We start from the raw sequence: 25234 nt of genomic DNA on the forward strand, positions 1-25234 counted from the left end.
ATATTGGTGCCATTTTTTGAAAAGAGGAAGATTAACAGAGGAATAGATTTGGAATTAAATTTTCAAATTCAGTTTGGGTATTTTCAGTTTGAGGCACCAAGTAGAAGTTGGATAAACAGATTTAAAGCTCAGAAAAAAGTTCTTTACTGAGGATATAAATGTGGCAGGAGTTGACTTTTGAGAAACACTGAGAGCATATTTTAAATGTTTAGTACCTAGAGTTGAGCTTTATTTATTCCATTCCAAAAAAAGAATAAATAAGGATAAGCTAATTAAGAAGACTAAGGAGAAACCAGAAAGATTGGAGTAAACAATATTTCAAAAGGAAGGATTGGGTGCTACCAAGAGGTCGTATAAAGGAGGACTGGAAATTACCCCCTAGATTTAGTAAACTGGAGGTTATTAGTAACCACTGCAAGAGGAGTTTTTTTGTTGTTGTTATTTTTTTTTTTTTTTTTTTTAGTATTGAGGATAGAAGCCAGATTAGAAATATATGAGGTGTGAGGAAGGAATAAGGAAAAGTGGACAATCAATATATTTTTAAGTTTGACCATGAACAAGAAGAAAGTAAGGACTTGACAAAGGATTGGGTGTTGTAGTAAGGCTATTTGTCTGTTTTAGAAGGATTTAAGATTTAAGAAAAATTTAGAATCTAAAATAACAAGAATTCAAGAGAGGGGAATTAAAGGTAAAGTATCCTTCCAATGAAGGTAGAAGGGGATAAAATTCAGAACACAGGAGACTGGTCTCAGCTAGAAGGAAAAAACAACTTCATTGTAACAGAAGAAAAGGAGAGAAGAGATGTCAATTTGCTTATTCAGATACAAAAGCTCCCAAATATGACAGTTCCTCTTTACAGCAAGCGATTCTCACTCAATTTCCAGTACATACATAAGCACTCTGTGGAGGGTGGGGGGAATGCATATATACACATACATATACATACACACACACACATATACTCTCAACCACACTGAGCATCTACTGAGTTATGGCATGTTTCCCACTGTCAAGTTGCAGGGGTATCATTCAGAGCACCATCTGCACAGATAAATCTGGAAGACAAATTACCTATGTATTCCTATGGCAGGCCACAGTAAAATGGGACTTATTCAGAGACTTCCCTGGTGGTCCAGCAGTTAAGACTCCATTCGAACAATGCAGGGGGCCCTGGTTCGATCCCTGGTCAGGGAACTAGATCCCATATGCCACAACTAAGAGCCTGAATGCTGCATCTAAGACCCAGCACAGTCAAATTTTTTTTTTTTTAATTTTTCCCAGGAAGTTTTTATTTTTTATTTATTTTTTATTTCTTTATTAGTTGGAGGCTAATTACTTGACAACATTTCAGTGGGTTTTGTCATACATTGATATGTATGACATATTTTTTAAAAAAATAATAATAATGGTGAAAAAATTCCAGAAAAGGGACGAATTTGAGGAGAACTTGACTCTATTCCTAACTGTGACACTCTCATTTTGGGTAAGTCACTTACCATCTCTGTTTTATATGTCCTCATCTGTAGAGAGTATCAACAGATGATAGATAATGGATGGAGAGATAAGTAGGTAGACAGATTCAAAGAAGAAGGAAGAAAAAATGGCTTTTCAGGAAGCATGTGCAAAGACATAATTATGAATGGGCCTGAATTTAATGAATTTCATTGTGGATGTAGCAGAGAGTTCCTACAATGTCCTGAGCGTTATATACTGGGATATGTAGAGTGTCAAGTACCTCATTACCATGGAGCGCCTTCTGTTACTATTTACTTTTATATTATGGCACACTAATAATATATTCTATATTTCTGTAGATTTTTCTAATCTAAATTATATATATAAGATTTTGTATATATATAAAACACCACTTTAATGGCAGAAAGTGAAAAGGAACTAAAGAGACTCTTTGTGAAGATGAAAGAGGAGCATGAAAAAGCCAGTTTAAAATTCAATATTAAAGAAACTAAGATTATAGCATCTGGATCCATCACTTCATGGCAAATGGAAGGAAAAACAATGGAAATAGTGACAGATTTCCTCTTCTTGAGCTCTGAAATCACTGCAGATGGTGACTGCAGCCACAAAATTAGAAGACGATTGCTTCTTGGCAGGAAATCTATGACAAACCTAAACAGTGTATTAAAAAGCAAAGACATCACTTTGCTGACAAAGGTCCATATAGTCAAGGCTATGGTTTTTCCAGTAGTCATATACAGATGTGACAGCTGGACCATAATGTAGGCTGAGCACCAAAGAATTGATGCTTTTGAACTGTGGTACTAGAGAAGCTCTTGAAAGTTCCTCGGACAGCAAGGAGACAAAACCAGTCACTCTTAAAGGAAATCAACCCTGAATACTCATTGGAAGGACTGATGCTGAAATCTGAAGTTCCAATACTTTGGCCACCTGATGCAAACAGCCAACTCATTGGAAAAGACCTTGATGCTGGCAAAGATTGAAAGCAGAATGAGAAGAGGGTGGCAGAGGATAAGATGGCTGGATGGCATCACCGACTCAATGGACATGAGTTTGAGCAAACTCTGGGAGATACTGAAGGAAGCCTGGCATGCTGAAGTCCTTGGGTTTGCAAACAGTCAGACACAACTGAGCAACTGAAACGAATGACCATGAAGCAGCCCATCATCAAGTTTAAATTCCTCGCACTTCTAAGAGAACCTGTAGCTCAGCTCATAGCTCAGCCTGCTAAGGTTCCACATCCCCAGAATGTGGTACAGAATAAGGAAGCATTAACCTTCTAGACTCCTTCTGAAAGAAGGCCAGAATGGAGTTCAGGACAAAGGCCATCTAAGAATTAGAAGATTCATTAGTACTCTTGTTATATTATATTGTTTGAATTAAATAGAGAATAAATTGCATAAACTTAATTAGTAGCATTAACTAAACACAAACACAGTGTCCCTCTCTCCAGAACTAGTTCTTTGGTTCCAAGTCAACTTAAATACATACTGCTCTGTGGGCTTCTCATGATCTTGGATACTCTTTTTGATAGTTTGTGTGTTCACACACTTGTGTGTATTAGTGTCTAATTATATACCAAGCCTGTGCATGCACATGTGAGCATGCACACACACACAGACACACAATCTGCTGGCTGCAGTCTTCCTTGGGACTGTATCTCAAATATGATTTGTGGCAATTACTGTTTGAATCCAATTTCATTATTTGATTTTTTTCCCTACATAAATTTCTTTGTCATAAGTTCTGACTGATTTATGACCCAGGAATGTCATGCTTATACATTGCGCCCTCCAAAACAACATTTCAATCTTATCAAAAATACTTTTCTCATTTTCTTAAATTTACTGTAGAAATAAAGTGCTATCATCCACTGAAATGCAGATGGAAAGTGAACGTGAAAGCTAAAAGAAGACTCGGATATAATCATTATTCAAGTGATTATGTAATTTTTATTTTTTCTACTTTTCCTTCTACATCCATGGCCATGCATGAACAGAAACAAAGAAACATGGAAAGAACACAAATTGAAAATGACCAACTCGGTAGGTGCAAAAATAAAACTATTTCTGATCTACTCAATAAAGAGGCTACTGAGGGAGATAATCTTACATAATAGAACACTGGAATTTAAGTCAAAAATGGGGGGGGCAAAAAGAAACTAAAAGCTACTGAACATTTACCATGTTTCAGGCAAAGGACTAGTACCTTCCTATACTTGAATCTCCTCCATAAGGTTGACACTAAGCCGCCTGGTACTCCCTTATCTCTAAACACTGCATATGGTTGTAGTAGCTACTTACATGACATCATGGAATTCTGCAACAATAACATGAATAACAATGATATGAATATGAAAAAGGGCAAATGTTAGTAGGGATCTGCACTGTGTTTGAAAAAGAATGTAGGAAAACATCCAGAGTGTTCCTGTCTCAGACGTAGGTGCCTATGCTGCAAATTCAAGGATGGAAATCAGATCCCATTATTATCAGTGAATCGGAACACATTCTGGTGTGCCTGCCTGTGGGAAAACCCTATAGAGAAGCTGGTGAATATTTTATGATGATATCTCAGAGGAAGAACACAAATGACACCTCATAGTTGGCCTTTATTTGATTTCACAGAAGAGATGTGACAAGTGTAAGACCAGTTAGGAGTTACTCAGAAGCTTCGAGTTTAAAGGCACTATATCTAACCATTTTGTTAGATGATTAGACATCCAAACATGTCTTTCTCTTAGGTTTGGAGAAGGAAATGACTTATTAATAAAACTAATTCAGAAAGCCTAGTGCTGCTTGAATAATCTTAGATAAATTTTTAAAAATAGATTTTATTTTATGTCTTACTTCATGCTTTCAAATAAATTAGGGTCCTTATTTTCAATAAGTAACAAAACAAAAATGTAATGACTTTAAAGTTTGATTGTAGCTACTCAATTATTTTAGGTAATTGAAAGCACATAAAATAGAAGCATTTATGAAAATAAGCATAGACGAAAACAATCTAAATCAGTGTCATGGAATTTCAACTATAGAAAAGGAACTGATATATTGGAGGGCATCGGGATTTATATTGCATTTCACTTCCAATATATGAAGTTATAGAAACTGACATATGTTAGATGTTTTGTTTGTTTGGTGTTTGTCTAGTGAAATATAATGTTATGCCAGATATTGTGCTAGATTTTGTGCAGCTACAATTAGAAATCACATACTTAAAAAAAAATCAGTCTATTAAGGGAAATATATGACTTACAAACTCCAGTGTTCTTGCCTGGAGAATCCCAGGGACGGCAGAGCCTGGTGGGCTGTCGTCTCTGGGGTCGCACAGAGTCGGACACGACTGAAGCGACGTAGCAGCAGCAGCGTGACTTACAAATACAGGATTTCAACACAGTGACAAATGGAATGACTTTGAAATAAAGGGAGTATAGAAGTAAAAGCAAATTTTTTTTAGTTAATAGCATTTGTTTTTTAATCAAAACCAAAACCTTATTTACATTTTTCCTATATTTTACCTTTTTGAAAGCAACTTGCTGTATGTTGCCAGACTATGAAACACGACAAATAAGTAGTCTGGTTTGGAAAATGTTTTTAAAATTCATAGTTTAAAAAAAATTAAACATATGAAAAAGAAGAAAAACTTTTACCCATATCTTAGGAAATATAAAGCAGTGTCAATTTTTTTTAAAATTTATCTCCTGATACTGATGTCTGTGGTACCCAATTATTTAAAAAGGAAATCAAAAAAAATAAGAATGAAAGAAAGCCAATCAAGAAAAAAATAAAAGAAGGTAATCTTATAATGAAACAGGATTGAATGGCTAACAAATGTGAAAAAACTTAATTTAATAATATCTAGTCCACAGTATTTCCCTGAAATCTAGGACCATCTGGACTGACCATTTTCTCAAAGGGAAAGTTAAGAACCACTAATATTAATTTTAATGGTATCCCTTCAGCCTGAGCACTTCCTCTCTTTTAATTCTAGATTTTAAAAGACATCTGAGCATTCCTAGTGCCAAGTATAACTGATTGCATCAAGTGAAAAGAAGCAATAAGCAAAAGTTTAGATCAATTCTATTTTATTTCAATTCTAAATAAAATCAACATTAAATCTTTACTTGATACAAAACGTTAATAAATATGTATTCCTTTCAAAGTGTATTAAATATAAGCTCCACCTTTCAAAATACATTATTTCTATGACAGGTTAAAACCCAGGGGTCAGATACAACTTACAATTAGCTACATAATGGCAGAAAATTCAACCCAAGGAATAAATGATGAAATAAATATTTCATGTCTTATTGAACTACCTATACTTAAATATCATATTCTAAGGTTTTTGTTTGAATTTCAAATATTTAATATAAATGAAGATGAGTGCTATGATAACATAGGTATATAAAGAAAGAGCTCTCATAGGCTGATTCATAATCATTGACTTGGTTCCCTTAGTTTATGAAAAACACCCATATATCTATGCATATTCCTTCCATAGAACACATTCAAACTGACTGCTGAGATTGCAGACTGAGTGGAATATATCAAAACGGAAGGACGGGAAAGAGTCTTTAGTGTCATGTACTTCTGAGTATCAGTAACTACTGGGACATGCAGCCAAGCAGTTTCCCATTTCTATTGCTTGTTTTTATCACCCACATTTACTCCTATTGAAATCTTTCTAGTTTTCCTTGGACTGGCTTAGATGTCACACTCAAAGTAGGGATGTGGATTAATGTATTAAGAGGAAGATAAAGAGACTGATGAATAAGGTCTCAAGAAATCATGGTAATGTTTAGATCATTTAAAGGTGCTTTTATAAACAATTGGGAAACTATGAAAAGGTTTTTATAGGGGTGTTCATTGGAAGGACTGATGCTGAAGCTGAAACTCCAATACTTTGGCCACCTCACGCAAAGAGTTGACTCATTGGAAAAGACCCTGATGCTGGGAGGGATTGGGGGCAGGAGGAGAAGGGGACGACAGAGGAGGAGATGGCTGGATGGCATCACCGACTCGATGGACGTGAGTTTGAGTAAACTCCGGGAGTTTGTGATGGACAGGGAGGCCTGGAGTGCTGCGATTCATGGGGTCGCAAAGAGTCGGACACGACTGAGCGACTGAACTGAACTGATTCTCTTAAAAGTGTATTAAGTACAAGATCCAACTTTCAAAATGCATTGGAACTTCAGGTTATAACAAAAAGCCCCTAAATTCTGGCAGTGACAAGAGAGATGGATAAACGATAATATTAAACAAAGATTATCAGCTTACCTGATGCTATTAACTGTACCTGATTCATCTTACTATCCCTTATGTAATATTTCCTAGAAAGTCCTCAGTTAGTGCCTGATAATAAATTAAGTTTTTTTAAAAAGCTTTGTAGAGATCAAATCAATGAGGTTGGTAACTGGATATGACAGTAAAGAGAGATGAGTCAAAGATAAGAGTGGTTTCCAACTTGGCAGACAAGAAGGCTGACGTCAGGAAACTACCAATATTTGCTAAGCGCATACTAGTTATCATAAACAGTGTCATTCACTGAGATGGGAAACTCATGATACAAAGCAGACTGACATTTGGAGGATCACAATAATCAAATTCAAAACGAAGAAGGTTACATTTGTGTTAGCAGTAGAACCACATGAAAGTCAATAGCATGTAGTTGGAAATTTGGATAAGGACCTCAGGTTTTAACCTATGAGTCAGAAATATAGAGGAGACAGGCGAAGTCAATAAAGATGAGCTCATCCAAGAAGAAAATACAGCAGAAAAAGGAGAAAACAAAACAAACAGACAACAACAGCAAAATAGAAATATCTCTATTAAGGACATCATTCAGCAAACAGTAATATTCACTAAGATAATCCTGGTTTTATGAACTCACTGTCCATAGGTTCAAAGTTCAGCAGAAGAATAAAAACTATAAAAATCAATTTTAAGGAACTGTGTATTATGACTAATGTATCTACAGTGGAAATGGGTGCATAGAAGGAGAAGATGGAGAAATTTACCTGGGAAATAGATGTGAATGATGAATGTGGCTTGCATGAGCATAAGGAGACACAACGGAGAAGGCAATGGCAACCCAATCCAGTACTCTTGCCTGGAAAATCTCATGGACAGAGGAGCCCGGTAGGCTGCAGTCCCTGGGGTCGCTGCGAGTCGAACAAAATTGAGCAGCTTCGCTTTCACTTTTCACTTTCATGCATTGGAGAAGGAAATGACAACCCACTCCAGTGTTCTTGCCTGGAGAATCCCAGGGATGGGGGAGCCTGGTGGGCTGCCATCTATGGGGTCGCAGAGTCAGACACGACTGAAGCAACTTAGCAGCAGCAGCAAGGAGACACAAAAGAAGCATTGTATTGGGACTAGTGAAATGTATATCCCTTCACTGCATTGGTGTATGGACTGAAACACCGAAATCATGAAGAAGATATGCTCAGAACTCTTAAAACTAGACACAACAAGACCTTTGAGCATATAGCTTCCTTGCTGGGATAGCTACCCATGAGAGTGCCTGAATCAATTCAGATGAGGTCTAAACCAACTTGAGACTTAATTCAGAATGCAGACAAAATCCACTTATGAAAATCCAAAGAATTTTGTTAACATTAAAAAATAATAAAATCTTTACTATGAAATTATAAAGCCTTTTTCTCAAACCACCTGAAAAACAGCAGTTGCAAGAACAGTTAACCAAATACTACTGTGCAGAGAGATAAAGTCATCTCTTAGAGACCTCGCAGAAATCCTAATCTAGACTGAGTGTATTTTACTCTGGGTTTATCAGACCAAACCTGGAGAGTGATGTTTGACTCCAAGCAACACTCAATAGAAGCTTATCCAGAGGCAGGTAATCAGGGTCACCAACACATCTACTATATGTCAAGCAATTTTATATACTATAAATCTTAAAAGTGACCTTGTGTTATAGACTTCAAATTCAAGAACAGGCCAAGCTTACTTTTGGTCAAATAACATGATTAATGGTTCAAAAGGTAAAACTGAATTTCCCCTATGTATATTGTAACCATACTGCATAGATAAAGAATTGGAAAAACTAAAGAAGAAAAAAGTCAAATGCCAACAATACCTATGAGAACAGATGAGATGGGTGACATACATAAATGAAACTCACAGAAATGATAAAATCTCATTTTAGGCAATATTTTAATCTCTTCTAAATCTTACATTTTTACCACTAATGAGCACAACTAAATTTCACCAACTGTCCATAATATAAATGATGACTGCTAAGAGTATGTCATATTTTATATTCCATAAACATTGATTTCTTCCTTAATTGATGAAGTCTTGGTAGAAACATATCAAAAAGATATGTCTTAAAGTCTGAGAAATCTAAAAACTTGATAATTAAGGATGATTTCTCTCTCTACTACCATTCTCATTCCAATGGCACTTTTCCATTGTTTAATCTAAAACCGTCATGGAATATGATGTTTCACATTAACTTATTCAAAAATCAGTCTTCAACTTTTACTCCATATCACATAGTTCCTTTTCCTGTCCATTTTTTTATTGTTATCTTCTCTTTGAGGTTAGTAAATAACTAAATGTCACCTACATTAGGATAAAACCTAGTTCTACCATCTTATTAAAATCTCTTCAGTGCTTAAGTCCAAACTGATGCAATAGTCTATTTTGAATGCCCAATAAAATGCTAAAAACTAAAATAATACAAAGAAAAGTTAGAAATACAGTTAATATGTGTTTGATTAAACTAGTGGATATAAGTACAAATAAACACTACAGAGGAGAGCCATTAAACAAAGTATATGTATTTTTGCTATTCCCTTAGTAAACAAATCTTCTAGAGTTTCATGCCCAACATATCATTAAGCTATTTACTTATATCTGACATCCAAATTATCTTGCAATCCAACAACCCATCCCCTGTAAGACTTAATATCAGAAATACACATCAAGAATGATAAAGCTGAAAGGGATCTCAGAAACTATCTGATACAATCCCTTTATTCTGAAAATGAGGAAACTAAGCTGAAGAGAAGGGAAAAAAACTTCCCCAAGGTCAAAAAGTCCAATGCCATTTTTATGATACTGTTAACCTTAGACTGACTCAAAGGCCTCTTTTATTTATATCTTCTTAAGAAAAAGGCAGGGTTTCAAACCAAGCAAAAGAATAAATACAGAGGACTGCAGCATACACAGAAGACTTACTTAATGCTGCTATCAATAGCTCTAAGGGTAAGAGAAGAGGAAAGAAGAAAAGCCAATGAGGTAATAAAGAGTTGACAGAAAGAAGCTTTTTCATTAGACCAAATCAATACTGTATTCCTCCATTACTTACAGCTTCACCAGGAAAAGTGAAACCAGAGTGGCTATGTTCCCTCCAGCATATTTAACACTAAAATGACTTGTTGGTCTCAACTGTAAATGTAAGGACCAGGCATGACTGAATTTGAAATCAATGGCAAATTTCTCATTAACCCAATGTTAAGAAACCAAAGCCAGTCAAAATAGAAATGGGCCTTTTTCCAAATTGGCAATGCCACCCACTTCCCCTCCATTTCTGGAGCAAAGGGATAAATTAATACAAAGCTCCTCTCTCCTTTACCATTTCCATAGAAACTCCCCCTTTATAAGTAGCTACTCTGCTGAGAAAGAGGAAAGAGGAAAAGTATATACCGAGCGAAACAAGGGTGGCAACTGGGAGTTGGGTTGGGGAGGAAGGAAAAGCATAAGTGCTAAGTATTCATCTAATAGTTACACACCAACTGACCGTAGATTAATGATATTATTGTATCACAATATCAAACAAAATGAAATTAACATTAGCCAAAAATACTAATTCCTTTTCCTGCTCAGCATTTTCTCGTTTGTGCAGAAAGTCCCTTGAAATCTGACTAGTGCTGGTGTCATGAGCCCACCAGTCACCAACAGAATTCATTTCATTTGGATGAATTATTTCTGACCACTTACTATGGAGACAGCATTGACATAGTCTTGCTCTTTTTCTATAGGAACTCATGTTCCAATCACAGGGACAGGTACTTCCCACAGTAAAAGACAAGACAAACTGAACTGCAGATGACTATACAAGTGAAGTCTGGGGCAGGAAGTGAATCATTCTACCTGGAAGGCTCTGAGAAGATCTGGCAGAAAAGATAGGAGTTGGGCTGGGCCTGGAATAACAGGCAGAACTGCAGCAGCGCTGGGAAACGAGGGGCTGTGTCTAGGTAAGGGAAAGGTTAGTGTGGAAGTTAACAGCATCCCTCATGGGAAAAACAACTACAAACTATGGAACTGAAATGGACAGATGCTGTAAACGTTCCATGTATGCCAACAAGGCTGGAGTTGGCTAGAGAACTATGAGAAGACGGGTAGAGAAAGAACCTTGATTATGCATCATATTCATGTTGATAACATATATAATCAAACAGCATGCTCTGAGCCAGGTCTTGAGCACATGTGCATTTTTAAAAGATTTTACCTAATTTTTTAAATTACATAATTATTGTTATTCTTCTTGAAATTTAGACATTACAGGATAAACTGTCCAGAAGAATACAGCAAACCTACATCTTGGAACACAGTAATACAAATCTGGCCAGAGTTAACAAATCTTAATTATAGATTGCCCTACAGAAAAAGAACAGGTACTTCCTCATTATTGCCATATTCCATTCCCAAGCACAGCCATTCAATAGGTATCTGCTAACATAACTTGACTATAGACATTTAAAAACAACTACCAACATTTAAATTGCTCAAAACAAAGAACAGGTGGATAATCTTGCTACCAGCAGTGGGCAAAGTCCCATTGCTATAGCTATGGTGTTGCAGTAAGGCACAGGGTTATGTTTATAGACTTTAGCTTCTATGCTTGCTCTGCCTTCTGTAGTTACATGACCTAATTTACCTCTTCAGAGGCTCACATCCCTCCCCCATAAGGTGGGTGATTGTAATGAGTACTGACGTTTTCTAATGCAAACTCAATAACACTTTGAGTCATATACCCCAGTACGTGGATCTCCCAAGGCTGATGTCACAGTTACCCATCCTCAAGTGCAGACGTGTAATAGCATGAGACAAAAGCTTCAGACTGAATGTGATTACTTAGCATGATAAAAAGAACAGGCAGAACTGTGCTGTGCTTTAGGTAAAAGTAACAGGTGCCAAGGATCTCCCATCTTCAGGTTCCCAACCAAGATGGTGGTCCCATTAGCAGAACCATGCATGCGTGAAGTCACTTCAGTCATGTTTGACTCTTTGCAACCCACCAGGCTCCTCTAACCATGGGATTAGGCAAGAATACTGGACTAGGTTGCCATTCCCTCCTCCAGGGGATCTTCCCCACCCAGGGATCAAACCCAAGTCTTCAATGTCTCCTGCATTGGCAGGTGGGATCTTTACCACTAGCACCACCTGAGAAGCCCAGGAGAACCATGAGTGGAATCCAAACTGAAGAAGCCATGTGGTAAGCTGGAAATGTAGCCCAGTAAAAACCTCAAAAAAAGAATTACATGGAAGCACTCAGAAACGCATGAATTCAAAGTGCTTTTCCCCCTTAATGCCTTTTCTCACAACCTGTAGGTAGAGAGAGAGGAGTAAGCAGACCTCTCAGGATACCAGAGCTTCAAGATGCTACCAGCTACTTCCCCGAGCAAAAGTTACAGAGAAGATCCCTGGTGCCTACGAGGAGAAAAGAGGGTCAGTAAGGAGGCAAAGAGGAACCCTCTCCACCATTCTGAAAGGAAAGTAAATTTTCAATCTTTCATAGCAATATCCCACAAGAAGGCTAGAGGAAACAAAGGCTTCTGCCAACATGACTTCCTTTCTAGAATTCTGAGCTTCTGAACCGTCACCTCATTTGCCACTTATGCTTCACTTCATGGTTACATTATGGTTGCAAAAATCCACTGCAGTCCTCCCTGAATTAATAAAGCATGACAATAGCACAACTTTAACTCTCTCCATCATGAGAAACTTGGGTTTCCCTGGAGTTTGACACATCAGTCTTTTCATCATTTTGTAATTATTTTTTTCATCATTTTTTAAATTAATTACAAACACTGACCATTCTTTTATTTTCTGTCCTCTTTAGGTGATTTTGGGTGGCTCTCCTATCTTAAAGTCTTCTCCCCAACATAAGATTACATATGGTATGGGTAACATATGGACAGCTCAGCCAGAGCTATTTGTCTAAAAACAGAATCTGGCACTTCCCCAGTGGTCCAGTAATTAAGAATCCACCACACAATGCTGGGGACACAGGTTCGATTCCTGATCTGGGAAGATCCCACTCGCCCCAGGGCAACTAAGCCCAGGCATCACAACTACTGAGCACGCACCCCTAGAGCCTGTGCTCCAGAAGAGAAGCCCCACACACCCCAACTAGAGACCAGCCCGCACTCATTGCCACTAGAGAAAGCCCACGTGCAGCAACAAAGATCCAATGCAGCCAAAAATAAATAAAATAAAAACTTAAAAATAAATAATTTTTTGAAAAATCTGACATTTCTTCTACCCAGACAATTTGACTATGGATCCCTACTTCAGGTACTTATTTAAATTTTGGCCCCAATCTTAATTATTGAGGAGTATTATCTGATTCTGGGGCACTGTAAAGGTGATCTGGGTCATCTTTTGAATTCCCAAAACTAAAATAAAACATTCAAGTCACCAGTAACAATAAAAAAAATACATCTTCTAGAAATTTTTGTTTTTTTCTTTCGATAATAATTTATAGAAGCTCACAGATTTTCTTTCCTGAATCTCATTCACACTTTGTTTTAATCCCCCTTTTTACCTTAGGTTTTAAAAATGTCTGAAACACTGCAGTATACTGGATTTAATTCCCAATTTTGTAAGGCCTAAATTGGAGTCAAAAGAAATTAAGACTGATATTTTAGGTAAAGAGATGTTTAATAGCACATTTTAGGTAATTAAACCATGGGATATAGTTAGGAACATTCTAAACAGCACACTAGGAAAACGGTTTTTTATATTTGCTATGTATGTAGGAAGCAGGGAACAGATGAGTATTTCATGTCCCAGTCATGAGTGTTCCTCCTGGGAGGAGAGGAGCTATTCAATAACTTGTCAAACTAAAAAGCCCTTAAATATCCTTTAATATGGTACCATCATTTTTCAAAGAAAGACACTGAGGCTCATTTCCAGTGCTAGCAGAGTAGAAAGGAAAGTGAACTAGGAAAAACAAACCTGACTTCAAATGCAGACTCTACTTCTTACTAGTCTTACAGATTTGAGAAGCCCCAGGCTTACTGTATCTCAGCATCCTTGTGTGAGAACTGGAGATACTAACTTCAGTATCCCTCTTGCTCTGAGGCTGGCCATAAACGTAAGGTTCCATGAGTCCTCATTTATTTAACAGAGATCAAAGAATTGCAGTAACGCAGGCAAGATGCTAGTGCTGAGAATTTAGTGATGAACAGGGCCCAGGTCCTGTCCTCGGGAACACACGTGCTGGTGAGGAAGATGAGGCACACAGACACACAATGTGGCTCAGGTTTTGGAAGCCATTAAACACAACAACAAGCAAAAGGCAAGGATCATCATTGGAATTAAAATCTGTGTGCAGTGTCTAGACAGCATAAATGTATTCTAAAGGTTCTTTATTGTTGTGTAGTCGCTATGTCATGTCTTTCCCCTGTGACCCCATGGACTATAGCCTGCCAGGCTCCTCTGTCTATGGGTTTCCCAAGTAAGAATACTAGAGTGAGTTTTCCTTCTCCAGGAAATCTTCCTGATCCAGGGATCGAACTAGCCTCTCCTGTGTCTCCTGCATTGGCAGGCAAATTCTTTACCAGTGAGTCACTAGGGAAACACTAATGAATAAAATAATTATTTTTTGTTTCAGGATCATAAGGTATGAAGTGATGGGACTTGAACAGGTTCACCAACCTGTTCACCAACCAAGCTGCACATTAGAATCTTCTAGGAGGTTAGAAACAAAGAAACAAGAAAAACTGATGACTAATGTCTGGGCCCCAGAGTAGATACAAGAAATCAGATTTTCTGGTTGTGTGGCATTAGCACATTATAAAAGCTCACAGGTGACTTGACTCTGCAAAAGCTCACAGGTGACTTGATTCTGCAGCTGAGCTGAGAATCACTGGCCTGTATAATCTCTAAGCTCTAGCGTTTTGTGATCTGACCACAGATTCTATTCGTCCCATGTCATTCTCTTCCAGGAAACTAGATTTGGTCTTAGACCTTAGAGTTTCTCTAATGACCTCTGAAAAGTCATTAAGAAAAGACTGTACACAAACTCCAGTGGAGAGGCATTAACAGAAGTATGATTAGAAGCAGGGAGACTGGGGGTATATAAGCACCACTATAAGTACTAAGCAAATGACTAACAAGAGTTGGACAAATAAGGAAAACTTTACAAAGTTTATCTTGTCACAGTCACTTGATTATGCAAAGACCACTGAATCTAACCCAGGCTCATGTATAAAGTCCACCTAGATTCCACATGTATAAAAGTCATATTCAGAATACATTCAGGACTGAACTATGTCAAGTGTCTTTAACACACAATACTTTGTTTCGATTTTAAAGGACTAAGAAAGAACTATTTAGATTTCTGACTTTTCTTAATATTCTTCTCTGGTTCACTCCCTTGGTCAGGAAGATCCCCTGGAGTAGGAAATGGCAACCCACTCCAGTATTTCTTGCCTGGAAAATTCCATGGGCAGAGGAGCCTGGGGGGCTACAGTTCATTGGCTCACAAAGAGTCGGACACAACTGAGCACACACACACACAGTGCTTTTCTCTGCCTAAAACATATTTGCTTATAGGATTACCCTTACAAGGTAGTAGCTATAGATCAACGGAGGAAAATAAGTTCCCTAAAGAGTTCAAGAATAAAGTAGATAGCCTCACACAGAAGGGGTATTCAGGATCTTCACTATATTGTAAAACTACTAAACAATAAATAATACTATCACCCAATTTTCCACCTTAGCATTCTGCAGTGCTTTGTAATTGGGGAAGGATATGCATCTGACATGTACCAACCCTGCTTCTCCCCTAGTTTTCCTGCATCTTAGCACCACTCACTACTGAATTGTTTAGCCAGAAATCAATCATCCAGACACCTTACATGCTTTTGATTCATATCTATCTACTACCAGGCTCAGCTGATTCTACCTCCATCTACTCTTCATACCCATGACCACTGCCATGATGTTCTGTGTCAACATTATCTATACCTTAAGACTGGTGGTTCTCCAACTTTCTGGTTTCAGGATGCTTTTACACTCCTAAAAATTATTGAGTATCTCAAAGAGCTTTTGTTTCTGTGGCCTATATCTTTCAATATTTACTGTGTTTAGAAATTATGACAAAATGTTTCAAACATTCATTAAAAACAAGCCCATCATATATTAAACAAACAGGTGTTTTAATGAAACATAACGGTTTTCCAAAACAAAAATGAGTGAAAAATAATTTATATGTTTTCAAATTTCTGTTATGTCTGCCTTAACAGAAATCAGCTGGATTCTCAAACCTGCTTCCTCATTTAATCTCTTGTAGATGTTGTGGCTTAAGCATATAAAGATAACCTGGCCTTACATAGACATGTAGTTTTAAAGAAAAGAAATTTTAATAGCCTTTTTGGATGATAGTGGATATATCATATAACCTCTGGAAAATCACACTGGACACTTAAGACAATGAGTGAAAAAAGATGAGTAATTAGTATTAGGAAATATCATTATGAACCTAGTTTTAACCTTGTGGACCCACTAAAAAGTCCCCAAGGAGCTTCCAGGGCCTGTGTACCACACTTTGAGAACTGCTGTTCCAAACTGCTTCCCTTGCCGCCTTATGATTCCTTAACTTCCCCTCTGGCTCCCCTATAATCCACTCTCCTCTCCAAACCCACAGTGTCCATTTAAATATACAGACCAGATTATATCACCCCCTACTTCTGACTCTCTTTGGATTCTAGATTAAAATCTCTCTGCAAGCTTCCAAGGCCCGGCACAACGCTGCCCTGCCAAGCTTTCCAACGTCACCTGGACCACTTGCTCCCATCAATCCAGCTATACTTCTAAAGCACCGAATACCTCCTCACCTCAATCTCTTGCAAGTTTTTCTCTTCTGCCTTGAACATCTTCCACCCTTCTCTGCCTGCCTCATCCTTCAGAACTCAGCTTAAATGATTCTTCCTCAGAGAAATCTTTCCTAGCCAAATGCTAGAGATAGTACTTTCATTTTACAAATCAGCACACTGAGGCTCAAAGATGTTAAGAAATTTGCCTAATGTTCTCACAAATAGTATCTCCAGAATTTGGATTCCGATCCCACACCAACATCCATGTACTTAATCACTCTGCTACACAGTCAACACTCACTGTAAAAAAAATTAAAATTAAAAAAAAGATTTTAAACACTAAATCCTACAGGGCTCTCTTGCCTTTGTTATTAACCTCTTTGCATTTGAAAACATCTGAAGCAATGGTTTATGTTTACAGTGAAGAGAGTCTTCCCCTCCGGACCTGAGTCTCCCAGTGAGTCCTTAGGGGCCCCAGGTGGCAGCCTTTGACATCTCCTAGGCTCCCACAAGCAGAGAGGAACATCCCAGCTAGGAGCCTGGGAACTGCACATGACAAGATAGCCACAGGACCGCTTCTTCAGTACCTGGAGGCCTTCCCCAGCCTCCCCGCTTTACTCCTCCTCCTCACAAGAGATGCTCCCGGGGGCTCTAGATATACCCAGAGCAAAGCAACATGATGCTCCATAATTCCTTCAACTCTTTATCTGATTCCCCCAACTGGAGTGTCCCAGCTTTGAATCTCACTGAATTATTCAGATTCTGTCTCCTTAGCTCAAGTTGGTGGGAGATAAAGACGATCTGCAGGGTGGGGGCTGGAGGTCCTGGAGCAGTTTAGCCACTCTGTGACTCCATGAACCTGAACAAGTCTGTCTACTACTTTGAAGCTTAGTTTTATTTCAAAGACGGTATCATGCCAGTAGACTGCTATGAAGAATTAAAGGAGCAGAAGTTGTAAAGAAATTCTGTAAATCTTGAAGTTATATCATCAAGGAAGGTATTATTATATATGGTTAACTTATAGATATTTTGCATTCTAAGACTCCTCCCTCTCACGGATGCTTAGAAAGTGACCTTGGAATCAGAGCCCGTTAGATGTGCTTCATTTCTCTTTGGATAACAAGTAAAGTCATGTAGCCTGATAGTAGGCCATCAGATAGAATTCAAAATGTCGTACATTAACTTGGTCTCTTATGTCTAAATAGAGAGTTCTAATGAGAGTTCTCACAAAATATATAATAATTCAGATGAAAGTCATAGTGAATACAACACTATGACAAAGTACTCAAAAAAAGAGATGAGAAAAAAGTAATCACTATTAACAAATTTCCCAAACTAAATCAATACAGTACTATCTATACAAAAATATGCTCTCAACAAGAATAAAAGCTATGTAGTTTTTTATTAGTAAGTCCAGTACTTTCCTTAAACTACACTTGGAAGAGACAAAGCTTTAGTTTCTAAAGATCTTCCAAAATATTCCTATTGCTTCCTCAAATACAGACTGCCTCATTTCCTACAAATTGTTTTTCTAACTCTGTTCAATATCAACTTCATTAAAACTATAAAGACTTAATCCTGAGTTATGGCTTGATGAGATCTCTGTGGGATGAAAGAAATCAAGAGATCACAGTACCTACTATTTTAAAATGTTCTTACAATGGAAACATAATTATGAGAATGCACTGCTGTAGAGAAAAGAAGATTACAACACACACATACACAAAATATCATTTTAAACCCTAGGGTGGGTTTCTAAAAAGGAAAGCTTGTTTTTTTCAAACAAGCATCAAGCCAAATATCATTTAATTAGGCTGATTTTGTAGTTCAGACATGAGTCATACTTTTAAAAGAGAAAATACAATAAAACTACTTGCTATAAATGTAAAGTATCACTTGTCATGTGAATGTATTCTTGATCTATATATTGACCAGAATGATTACAATTTATAAAAATGTAATTTATATTCTTTAAGTCACATGATCAAGCATTTCCCCCATTTTTGTCAGTTTTCTTCTTGAAGTTTTTATTTTATGATGTTTCCTTTGTCACTGTCAAAGGATATGTTTGATAGTAAAATACTGAATGAGTATGCTATTAAATAGCATACATCCACCAAAACAAGTTGGAAAAATACTAAAATATTTTGATTAACCATAATTTTTATAACAGAAACAAGGACTCAGAAACAAGTAGAAACAAGAACTGAGAAAAATAAGACAAATGAAAATCAACAAAATTTAGTAAAATTATAATCACTTCTTTGATTTATTTTATCCAGTCATTATAAACATACTACATCATTCTTTAAAACAAAAGTAATATAAAATCCAAAACTTAAGCTATGAAAGCTATCTAATGGTTTTCGGGTGAGGAATTTTATTGATTACTGATTTTTTTTAATGCCCCAGTTTAAGGGAAAGAATTAAATTACAGAAAAATAATAAAAACACTGATTAAAATACATAGATTTAAGCTTATCTAATTACTCTGTGCTTTACAGAGAGACTTTCATTTGAAAACTCAAAAAGTGATACTAATGACCTCCAAGGTTCCTGGCCACTCCAACATTTACAGATTCTATAAACACTTCTCCCTTCCTGATGGGGAATGCTATCTATTACATGCAGCAACTCTTGAGTGAAAAACAGAAATAATTCTAGAGTTAATCATTTGTTCAGGTGTTTCTATTCAAGAGTAAAACAAATGCCGGAATTGAGTAAGCCATGTAATTCACATGGCAAATTAAGTGGTATCAACATTCAAGCAAATATCCGAGCAGCTCATACAGGCATTTCACATATAAATAATAACTCAAGTAATAAGGACTGTAAGAATGTTCTTTTCTTATGTTCTAAAGGCTTTTCTATGGTTCAGTGACCTAAGCCAATGTGCCAGTTCTAGGTCTCCAACATTTCACTTCCAAAGACCTACAGTCCACACAGTACTATGGGACTAAGTATTCCTGCGCTATCTGTATGTCGTCACTGTGGGATTTACTTCTATATGCACAGTGCTGTAGGATGGTCATTTTAGAACCCCAATTGTTTGACTTAGCTTATGTCTCCTTCTGCCAGCTATTTCCTCTATAAGACCACATAATTGTTCTAATTACAAAATAATAATAACAATCCTTAATGGGAAAAATAATAATCTATAAAATTATTCACATTCTTTGATAGAGGACACGCAGTACATCACACTACTTTTTTTTGTGTTGTGTTGTGAAATACACAGGCAAGAAAAATCAACTGGATCAAGTTCTAGCCCCAATCTTACCACAATCTAAACTGTGCAATCTTGTATAAAACACCAACTTGTTCTGACTCAAAGGTTTCTTATCTAAGGCTGCATTTTGCTACACAGTCCCAGGGTAAGCCACCACTGTGCTCCAGGGATGGCATTCACAATGCATCCGAGGCACCCTATGGTCCTGGAACTCTGTGATGGGAGAGCTGGCCCTGCCAGTTCTCATGTTTTCATAATGCAATATCATGATTTTAAAATCTGCGACCTTCACCGTGTAATTTCAGTATCCCCTCTGCATTTATGCGGTTTCACCATCGTATGTACTGGAACCTGGTGAGCTAATGCAAGGATTAAGAGACTCTCAGTATGTCAGCCCTGAAATCAGAAATACAACTGTGGCCTTTCCCATCCAATACCTGACTTAGTTCACTGTCTCAGGCTCTCTCCCCTGGCAAGTCTGGCCCATGAAACTTGTGTCTCAGTGACACAAATTCAGAGTGGAAATTATCATGACGAGTTATTCCATTTCACCACTTTACCATTTGTGACTCAGTTTGTATTTCACAGGAAATGGCTGGCAGGCCATTTAGTGAGTTTAAAGGATAAATCAAATATTAAGTGAACATAACATCAAAGAGCTTATAAAATAGATTTGCTCAAATAGTTTTTTCCTTTTGGTGTTTAGCAACTTCCTCCCAATCCAGCTAAAGAATTCTCTCTGGAGAATTGACATGTGAAAGGTGCCATCTCTCTATAAATAGGCTCATCTCAAGCTATGTGAATCATGGTCACTGACAGCAAATCAAGAGATTAGTTATTTGGCTTTGTTAGTAATGGTAACAGATACTATCATCTTCCCCAAAAGTTTTGTTGCACCCTATGCTCCCAATTCTTCTAAGCTAAGCTTCATAACAAACTCAAGTCCACAGTGGACAGATACAGGCATGTTGCCCTTGCACTCAGCATCTCTTAACAGGTCCTGTCATCTCTTTGTCAGATTATTACTGTGACACTTAAGCTAAAGGAATCCACCAGTCATGATCCTCTTTGCCAAAATGTACACTAAGTAGATGAAAAAGAGGAAAAGATTAAATGAGCAATGAAAAAACAATAAACTCAGCAATTTCCTCAAAGTCTATATTTTCTAATGAGATGCCAAGAAAAGGCCACAGGAAGCAGTTTCCTTAATTAAGCCATGCGAATCACTGGTCTCCAAGTCAACTTCAACAAAGATCAGGTAAGTTTATATTATCCATTCACAAAAACAATCCACCTAACATTTAGATTACCCTTGTTCGTTAATAAGCAGGCTGACTAGAATCTATTCACAAAAACTGGAGTGCAAGAACATAGTTCAGAGACTGAAATATCAAAGTCACATGGAATTCAGAGCCTTGAAGCTCTTTGTAGACCACATAAGCCCTGAGAGAAGATGGCCCCCAAATGATGCTTGCACGACAATATGAAGAATTTCATTTTCCCCTAATATGAGTTATTTACTGTGCAGAGTTAAGTCTAGTATTTTGTACATATCTTCCTTTTATACAATAAACAGGCCATACTAACTGAATATAAAATAAGAGACTTTAGTAGCTTCTGCCTTAAGATCGTAACTTAAGATCCTGAAATTTACTATTTCATCAACATCACGGGATAAGAAAAAGAGCCCACTATGGAATGAATAATGTCATGAAAACTCAACGGAAAAATGAGATGGAACAGCTTCTTTACAAGGCTTAATCCAAATTTCTAAACTAATTCTGAGCGCCACTTGTCCAGACTTTTCAAGTGTTTTCTTTACCCAATGACCCCAGCCCATATGCTTCATTCCTGAAACCCAAGAGAACATCACAATCAGAGTTGCCGAGATGCGAACCTAAACTAGTCAACTGTTCACTGAGCAAGCTTTCCTTCTAGACTGTGTTTGCTTTCTTGTCCACAGCAAGGGTTAATCATCTGCAGATTGCAAATGACCCTGTGGGCCACACCCAGGGAAGCACAGACCTTGGAAATTCTGCTTTCTTTCTCTCAAGATAGCCTGGCTTAAATTGGGGATAATCACTGAAATTTTGAGGTATCCAATTTCCCTTTGTAAACAGAGATACAGCAAAGACTAACCATTTGAGTTTAAAGCCAAAGAAAAGAATTATCTTCAGAAAGGCTAGGCTAAGATCTCTGATAAGTCTAAAGTTTCCTTTACACTCACTGAGACCAAACTGCAGATACTGTTGTTCCGTAAATGTCCCAAAAGTGTGAGTGTGCAAAGATGGGAGTAACAAGACAGAAAAGTTAATGAGCAGAGCCATTGGGAACAAGGAGAGAAGCAGTTGGAAGAGAATAAGAAAAGGAGGTCTGGGTGAAAAGAAGTGAAAGGGCATGGGTGAAAACGGGCAAGTGAGAAATCGATCAGAAACATGAGGAAGATGCCACATCATGTGTTGCCAAAGAAAGAGTTAGAAAAAGACAATAAATTTAAGTTCATTTTGTGCCTACTGTCTATTATGTTAAGATCGCACTGTGTTATGAGAGATATAGGAAGGAATGTTTATTTACATTTAGGTTCTCAGGAGGTAGATTAAACACTGGGTGGGTGGATGGATGGATGGATGGATGGATAGATAGATGGATGGACAGATGATGGGATGTATGAGAAACAGAAATGGAGAATGAGGTGGCCACTGCCCTCAAGGACTCTATAGGCTCTATGGGACAACGAGCATGTAAATATGTAACTCTCATCCTTATCAAACCGTGGTTTCATCGAGGTATAAAGTGTTTTCCTGAATATGGGGCAAGAAGCTATTAGCTAACAGAGGGTGACTGACATCTAACTGAAAATTGTGGGAGAACGAGGGCCAGAATGGAAGAGGAGGATCCTGGTTCTCTTCCATGAATGCCCCTAGATGCTCTGCAGAAGGGGAGGGGGGTGTTAGCCCCTAGGGAGCCCACCGTTAGGGCTTCTACTGACCTGGTCTCCTCCTCACTGGCCTCTTGCGGCCGCTGCAGAAGCGCACTTTGCTGAATACCCCGAGGACGTGCCTCTCGCACAGGGAGCGCCCGTCTTTGCTGGGGCTGGAACGGCGCTTGGAGGCCGACACCCGGTCGCTGTTGGACTCCCTCGCCTGTCGCTTCTGCCGGATCAAGGAGCTGGCTATCGCTGCAGCCATAGCTGCTCAGCGCGGGCCCCAGGCCCCGGGCTCCACTGCGCCCTCGGGATCACGCTCCGCCGGGGCGAGGGCAGGACCTCGGCGGCCTGGAGGGACAGGGCAGGCGCGGGGAGGCAGTGCTAATATTTGAGAAGGCTGCAGTACTGAAAACCCGGCGCCCACAAGGTTAGTCAAGAGTCTGGGCAGTGGCGACAAAATGTGTGAAAATCCAGATGTAAACTTCCCCAACCTCTGGCGGCGGGGGCGGGGCGGTCCCAGGCCTTCCTGTTAACTAGACTCTTGCATCCCAAACTTGCACCCCCAGGCGATCCGCGTCCAAGGGGGCAGTGGGGACTTTGGTCACACTGCGTTCGGAGTACCAAGTGGAAAGGGAAGAAGGATGTCCAAAACAACAAGCCGTGCCCCTGTCGGAGAGGCGCAAGCGTTGCAAGGTGTCCAAAGTATATCTACACACACATACATAGAAAACCCGTTTACAAAGCAAGAGTCTGGACCGCGGCGGGTAGCGTGCCCCCGGTAGAAAATGCTAAAAAGTGAATAAAACGTTCCTTTAGAAAACAAGCCACCAACCGCAAGAGAGGAGAGGAAGGCAGCAATTTAACTCCCTGCGGCCCGCAGTTCTGGAGATTAGGAGGTCCGTCCCGGCTGGGTGAGGTCTACCGAATGCATCGCCCCGGCTGCGGTTCTCCGGGGGCCCGCCGCCCGAGTTCTGGAATTCCGAGAGGCGCGAAGTGGGAGCGGTTAGCTGGAGTCGGGGTAGGGGCGCCTGGCGGGGCAGATGTTTCCAGCTGCGGCGAGCGCGACTCCCCGCCAGCAGCGCTGCAAAGAGAGCGGGAGGCGAGGGAGGAGGAGGGCAAGAGGGAAGGGGAGGGAAGGAAAGGAGGAGGGAGGGAGGGAGATCCTCCAGGGCCAGGCACCCTCCGGGAGAAACCCGCGAGAGGCGAGCGCCGCGGAGACGCGGGGTCCCAAAGAGCGGGCGCTCTTTCTCTTTCCGCTTTCTCTCTGGCACAAGATGGGCACAGTTGGTGATTATTTAGGGAATCCTAAATCTGGAATGACTCAGTAGTTTAAATAAGCCCCCTCAAAAGGCAGCGATGCCGAAGGTGTCTTCTCCAGCTCGGCGCCCACACGCCTTTAACTGGAGCTCCCCGCCATGGTCCGCCCGGGGCCGCCGCACCGAGCCGCTCTCCGCACAGGCTCAGAGACAGCCAGGGAAGGAGGGGGCTCGGGATCAGGTCATCGCCGCGCTGCCCCGGCCCCCCAGGCTCGCGCGGCTCGGCAGTCGACAGCTCACAGGCAGCAGATCAGATGGGGATTACCCGCCCGACGCGAGGCCGATCACTCCGTCCCGCGCGGCCCATCCCGGCCGAGGAAGGAAGTGACCAGCGCTCTGCGAATACCCGCGCGGCGGCTCGGGTGGGGCGGGGGCTGGCTGCGGGCGACTTCGGCTCCAGGCGGCTGCGGCTCCGCTCCGGAGCTGCCCACCATGGTCTGGCGCCCGGGGCGAAAGCGGGGTCCCTGGGCCGCCGGGCTTGGGCGCGTCAGGAGGCGGCCGAGCGCACCACCCGGGCCCTGGGGGCCGGACGCAGACTCCGGGGCCGGGGCCAGGAAGCAGGTGCGGTTTGCCGTCTACTCGCCCAACTCGCTGCGCGGGTGGCCGCTCAGAGCCGCGGGCTAGCGGGGTGCCCCCCGCCGCCGCCTCCCTGGGCCCCAGAGGGGGCGCTCCGCGCGGAGTCCCATTCGGGGGCTGAGGCTCCCGGCACGCCGAGCCGCACCGGCTCCTGGGCGCCGCCGCCGCCGCCTAGCCGGTTCGCTCGGCTGGAGCGCTAGCTCCGCAGGAAACTCCAGGCAGGGACTACCGCCACCGAGACGGAGGGTGGGACGAAGGGCGGGAGGCCGCCAAAGCACCTTTGGCAATGCTCGCCCACCCGCCGCGAGCTCGGGAGCGCCCAGGTGGGGCCAAGCTCCCGGAGCGCAGGGAAGCGCAGCGCGCTCGGAGCCTCCTCCCCTCCCTCGCGCCCTCGGCTCCCAGACTCTTCCCCCTCCCTCCCGTCACCCCTCTCCCCCTTCTCCGTCTTCTGTCTCTCCCCTTTTCTCCTCTCTACGCAATCCTACGTGATTGAGGTTTGGATGAGAAATTCTCAGAGGCAGAGCGAAACAACTGCAACTCGAATCGGCTCAGTCACATCCCTCCCCCGAGAGAAAACACCACCGACCGGTTAAAGGACCCCGGTGCACAAAGAGAGGTTAGGGGTGGGGGAATTG

At 40.3% G+C, this 25234-nt stretch overlaps 1 protein-coding gene across 6 annotated transcripts in view; it reads right to left on the bottom strand.

Annotated features, from left to right (window-relative positions):
* The window catches only part of FGF12 (fibroblast growth factor 12), a 585576-nt gene that overhangs the window by 250575 nt on the left and 309767 nt on the right, over positions 1–25234 (bottom strand). The window contains exon 1 of one of the 6 annotated variants that reach the window (XM_043874193.1): positions 22771–23790. The exons of 4 other annotated variants lie outside the window; for them this stretch is intronic. In XM_043874193.1, coding sequence (XP_043730128.1) covers positions 22771–22969 — 199 coding nt within the window. In that variant the 5' untranslated portion in view covers positions 22970–23790. Of the gene's footprint in view, positions 1–22770; positions 23791–25234 lie in introns of those variants that run through there. One more of the 6 variants, XM_043874194.1, reaches the window with a different exon arrangement.

Source organism: Cervus elaphus, chromosome 19 (genome assembly GCF_910594005.1).
Source record: "Cervus elaphus chromosome 19, mCerEla1.1, whole genome shotgun sequence".
NCBI classification, from domain to species: Eukaryota; Metazoa; Chordata; class Mammalia; order Artiodactyla; family Cervidae; genus Cervus; species Cervus elaphus.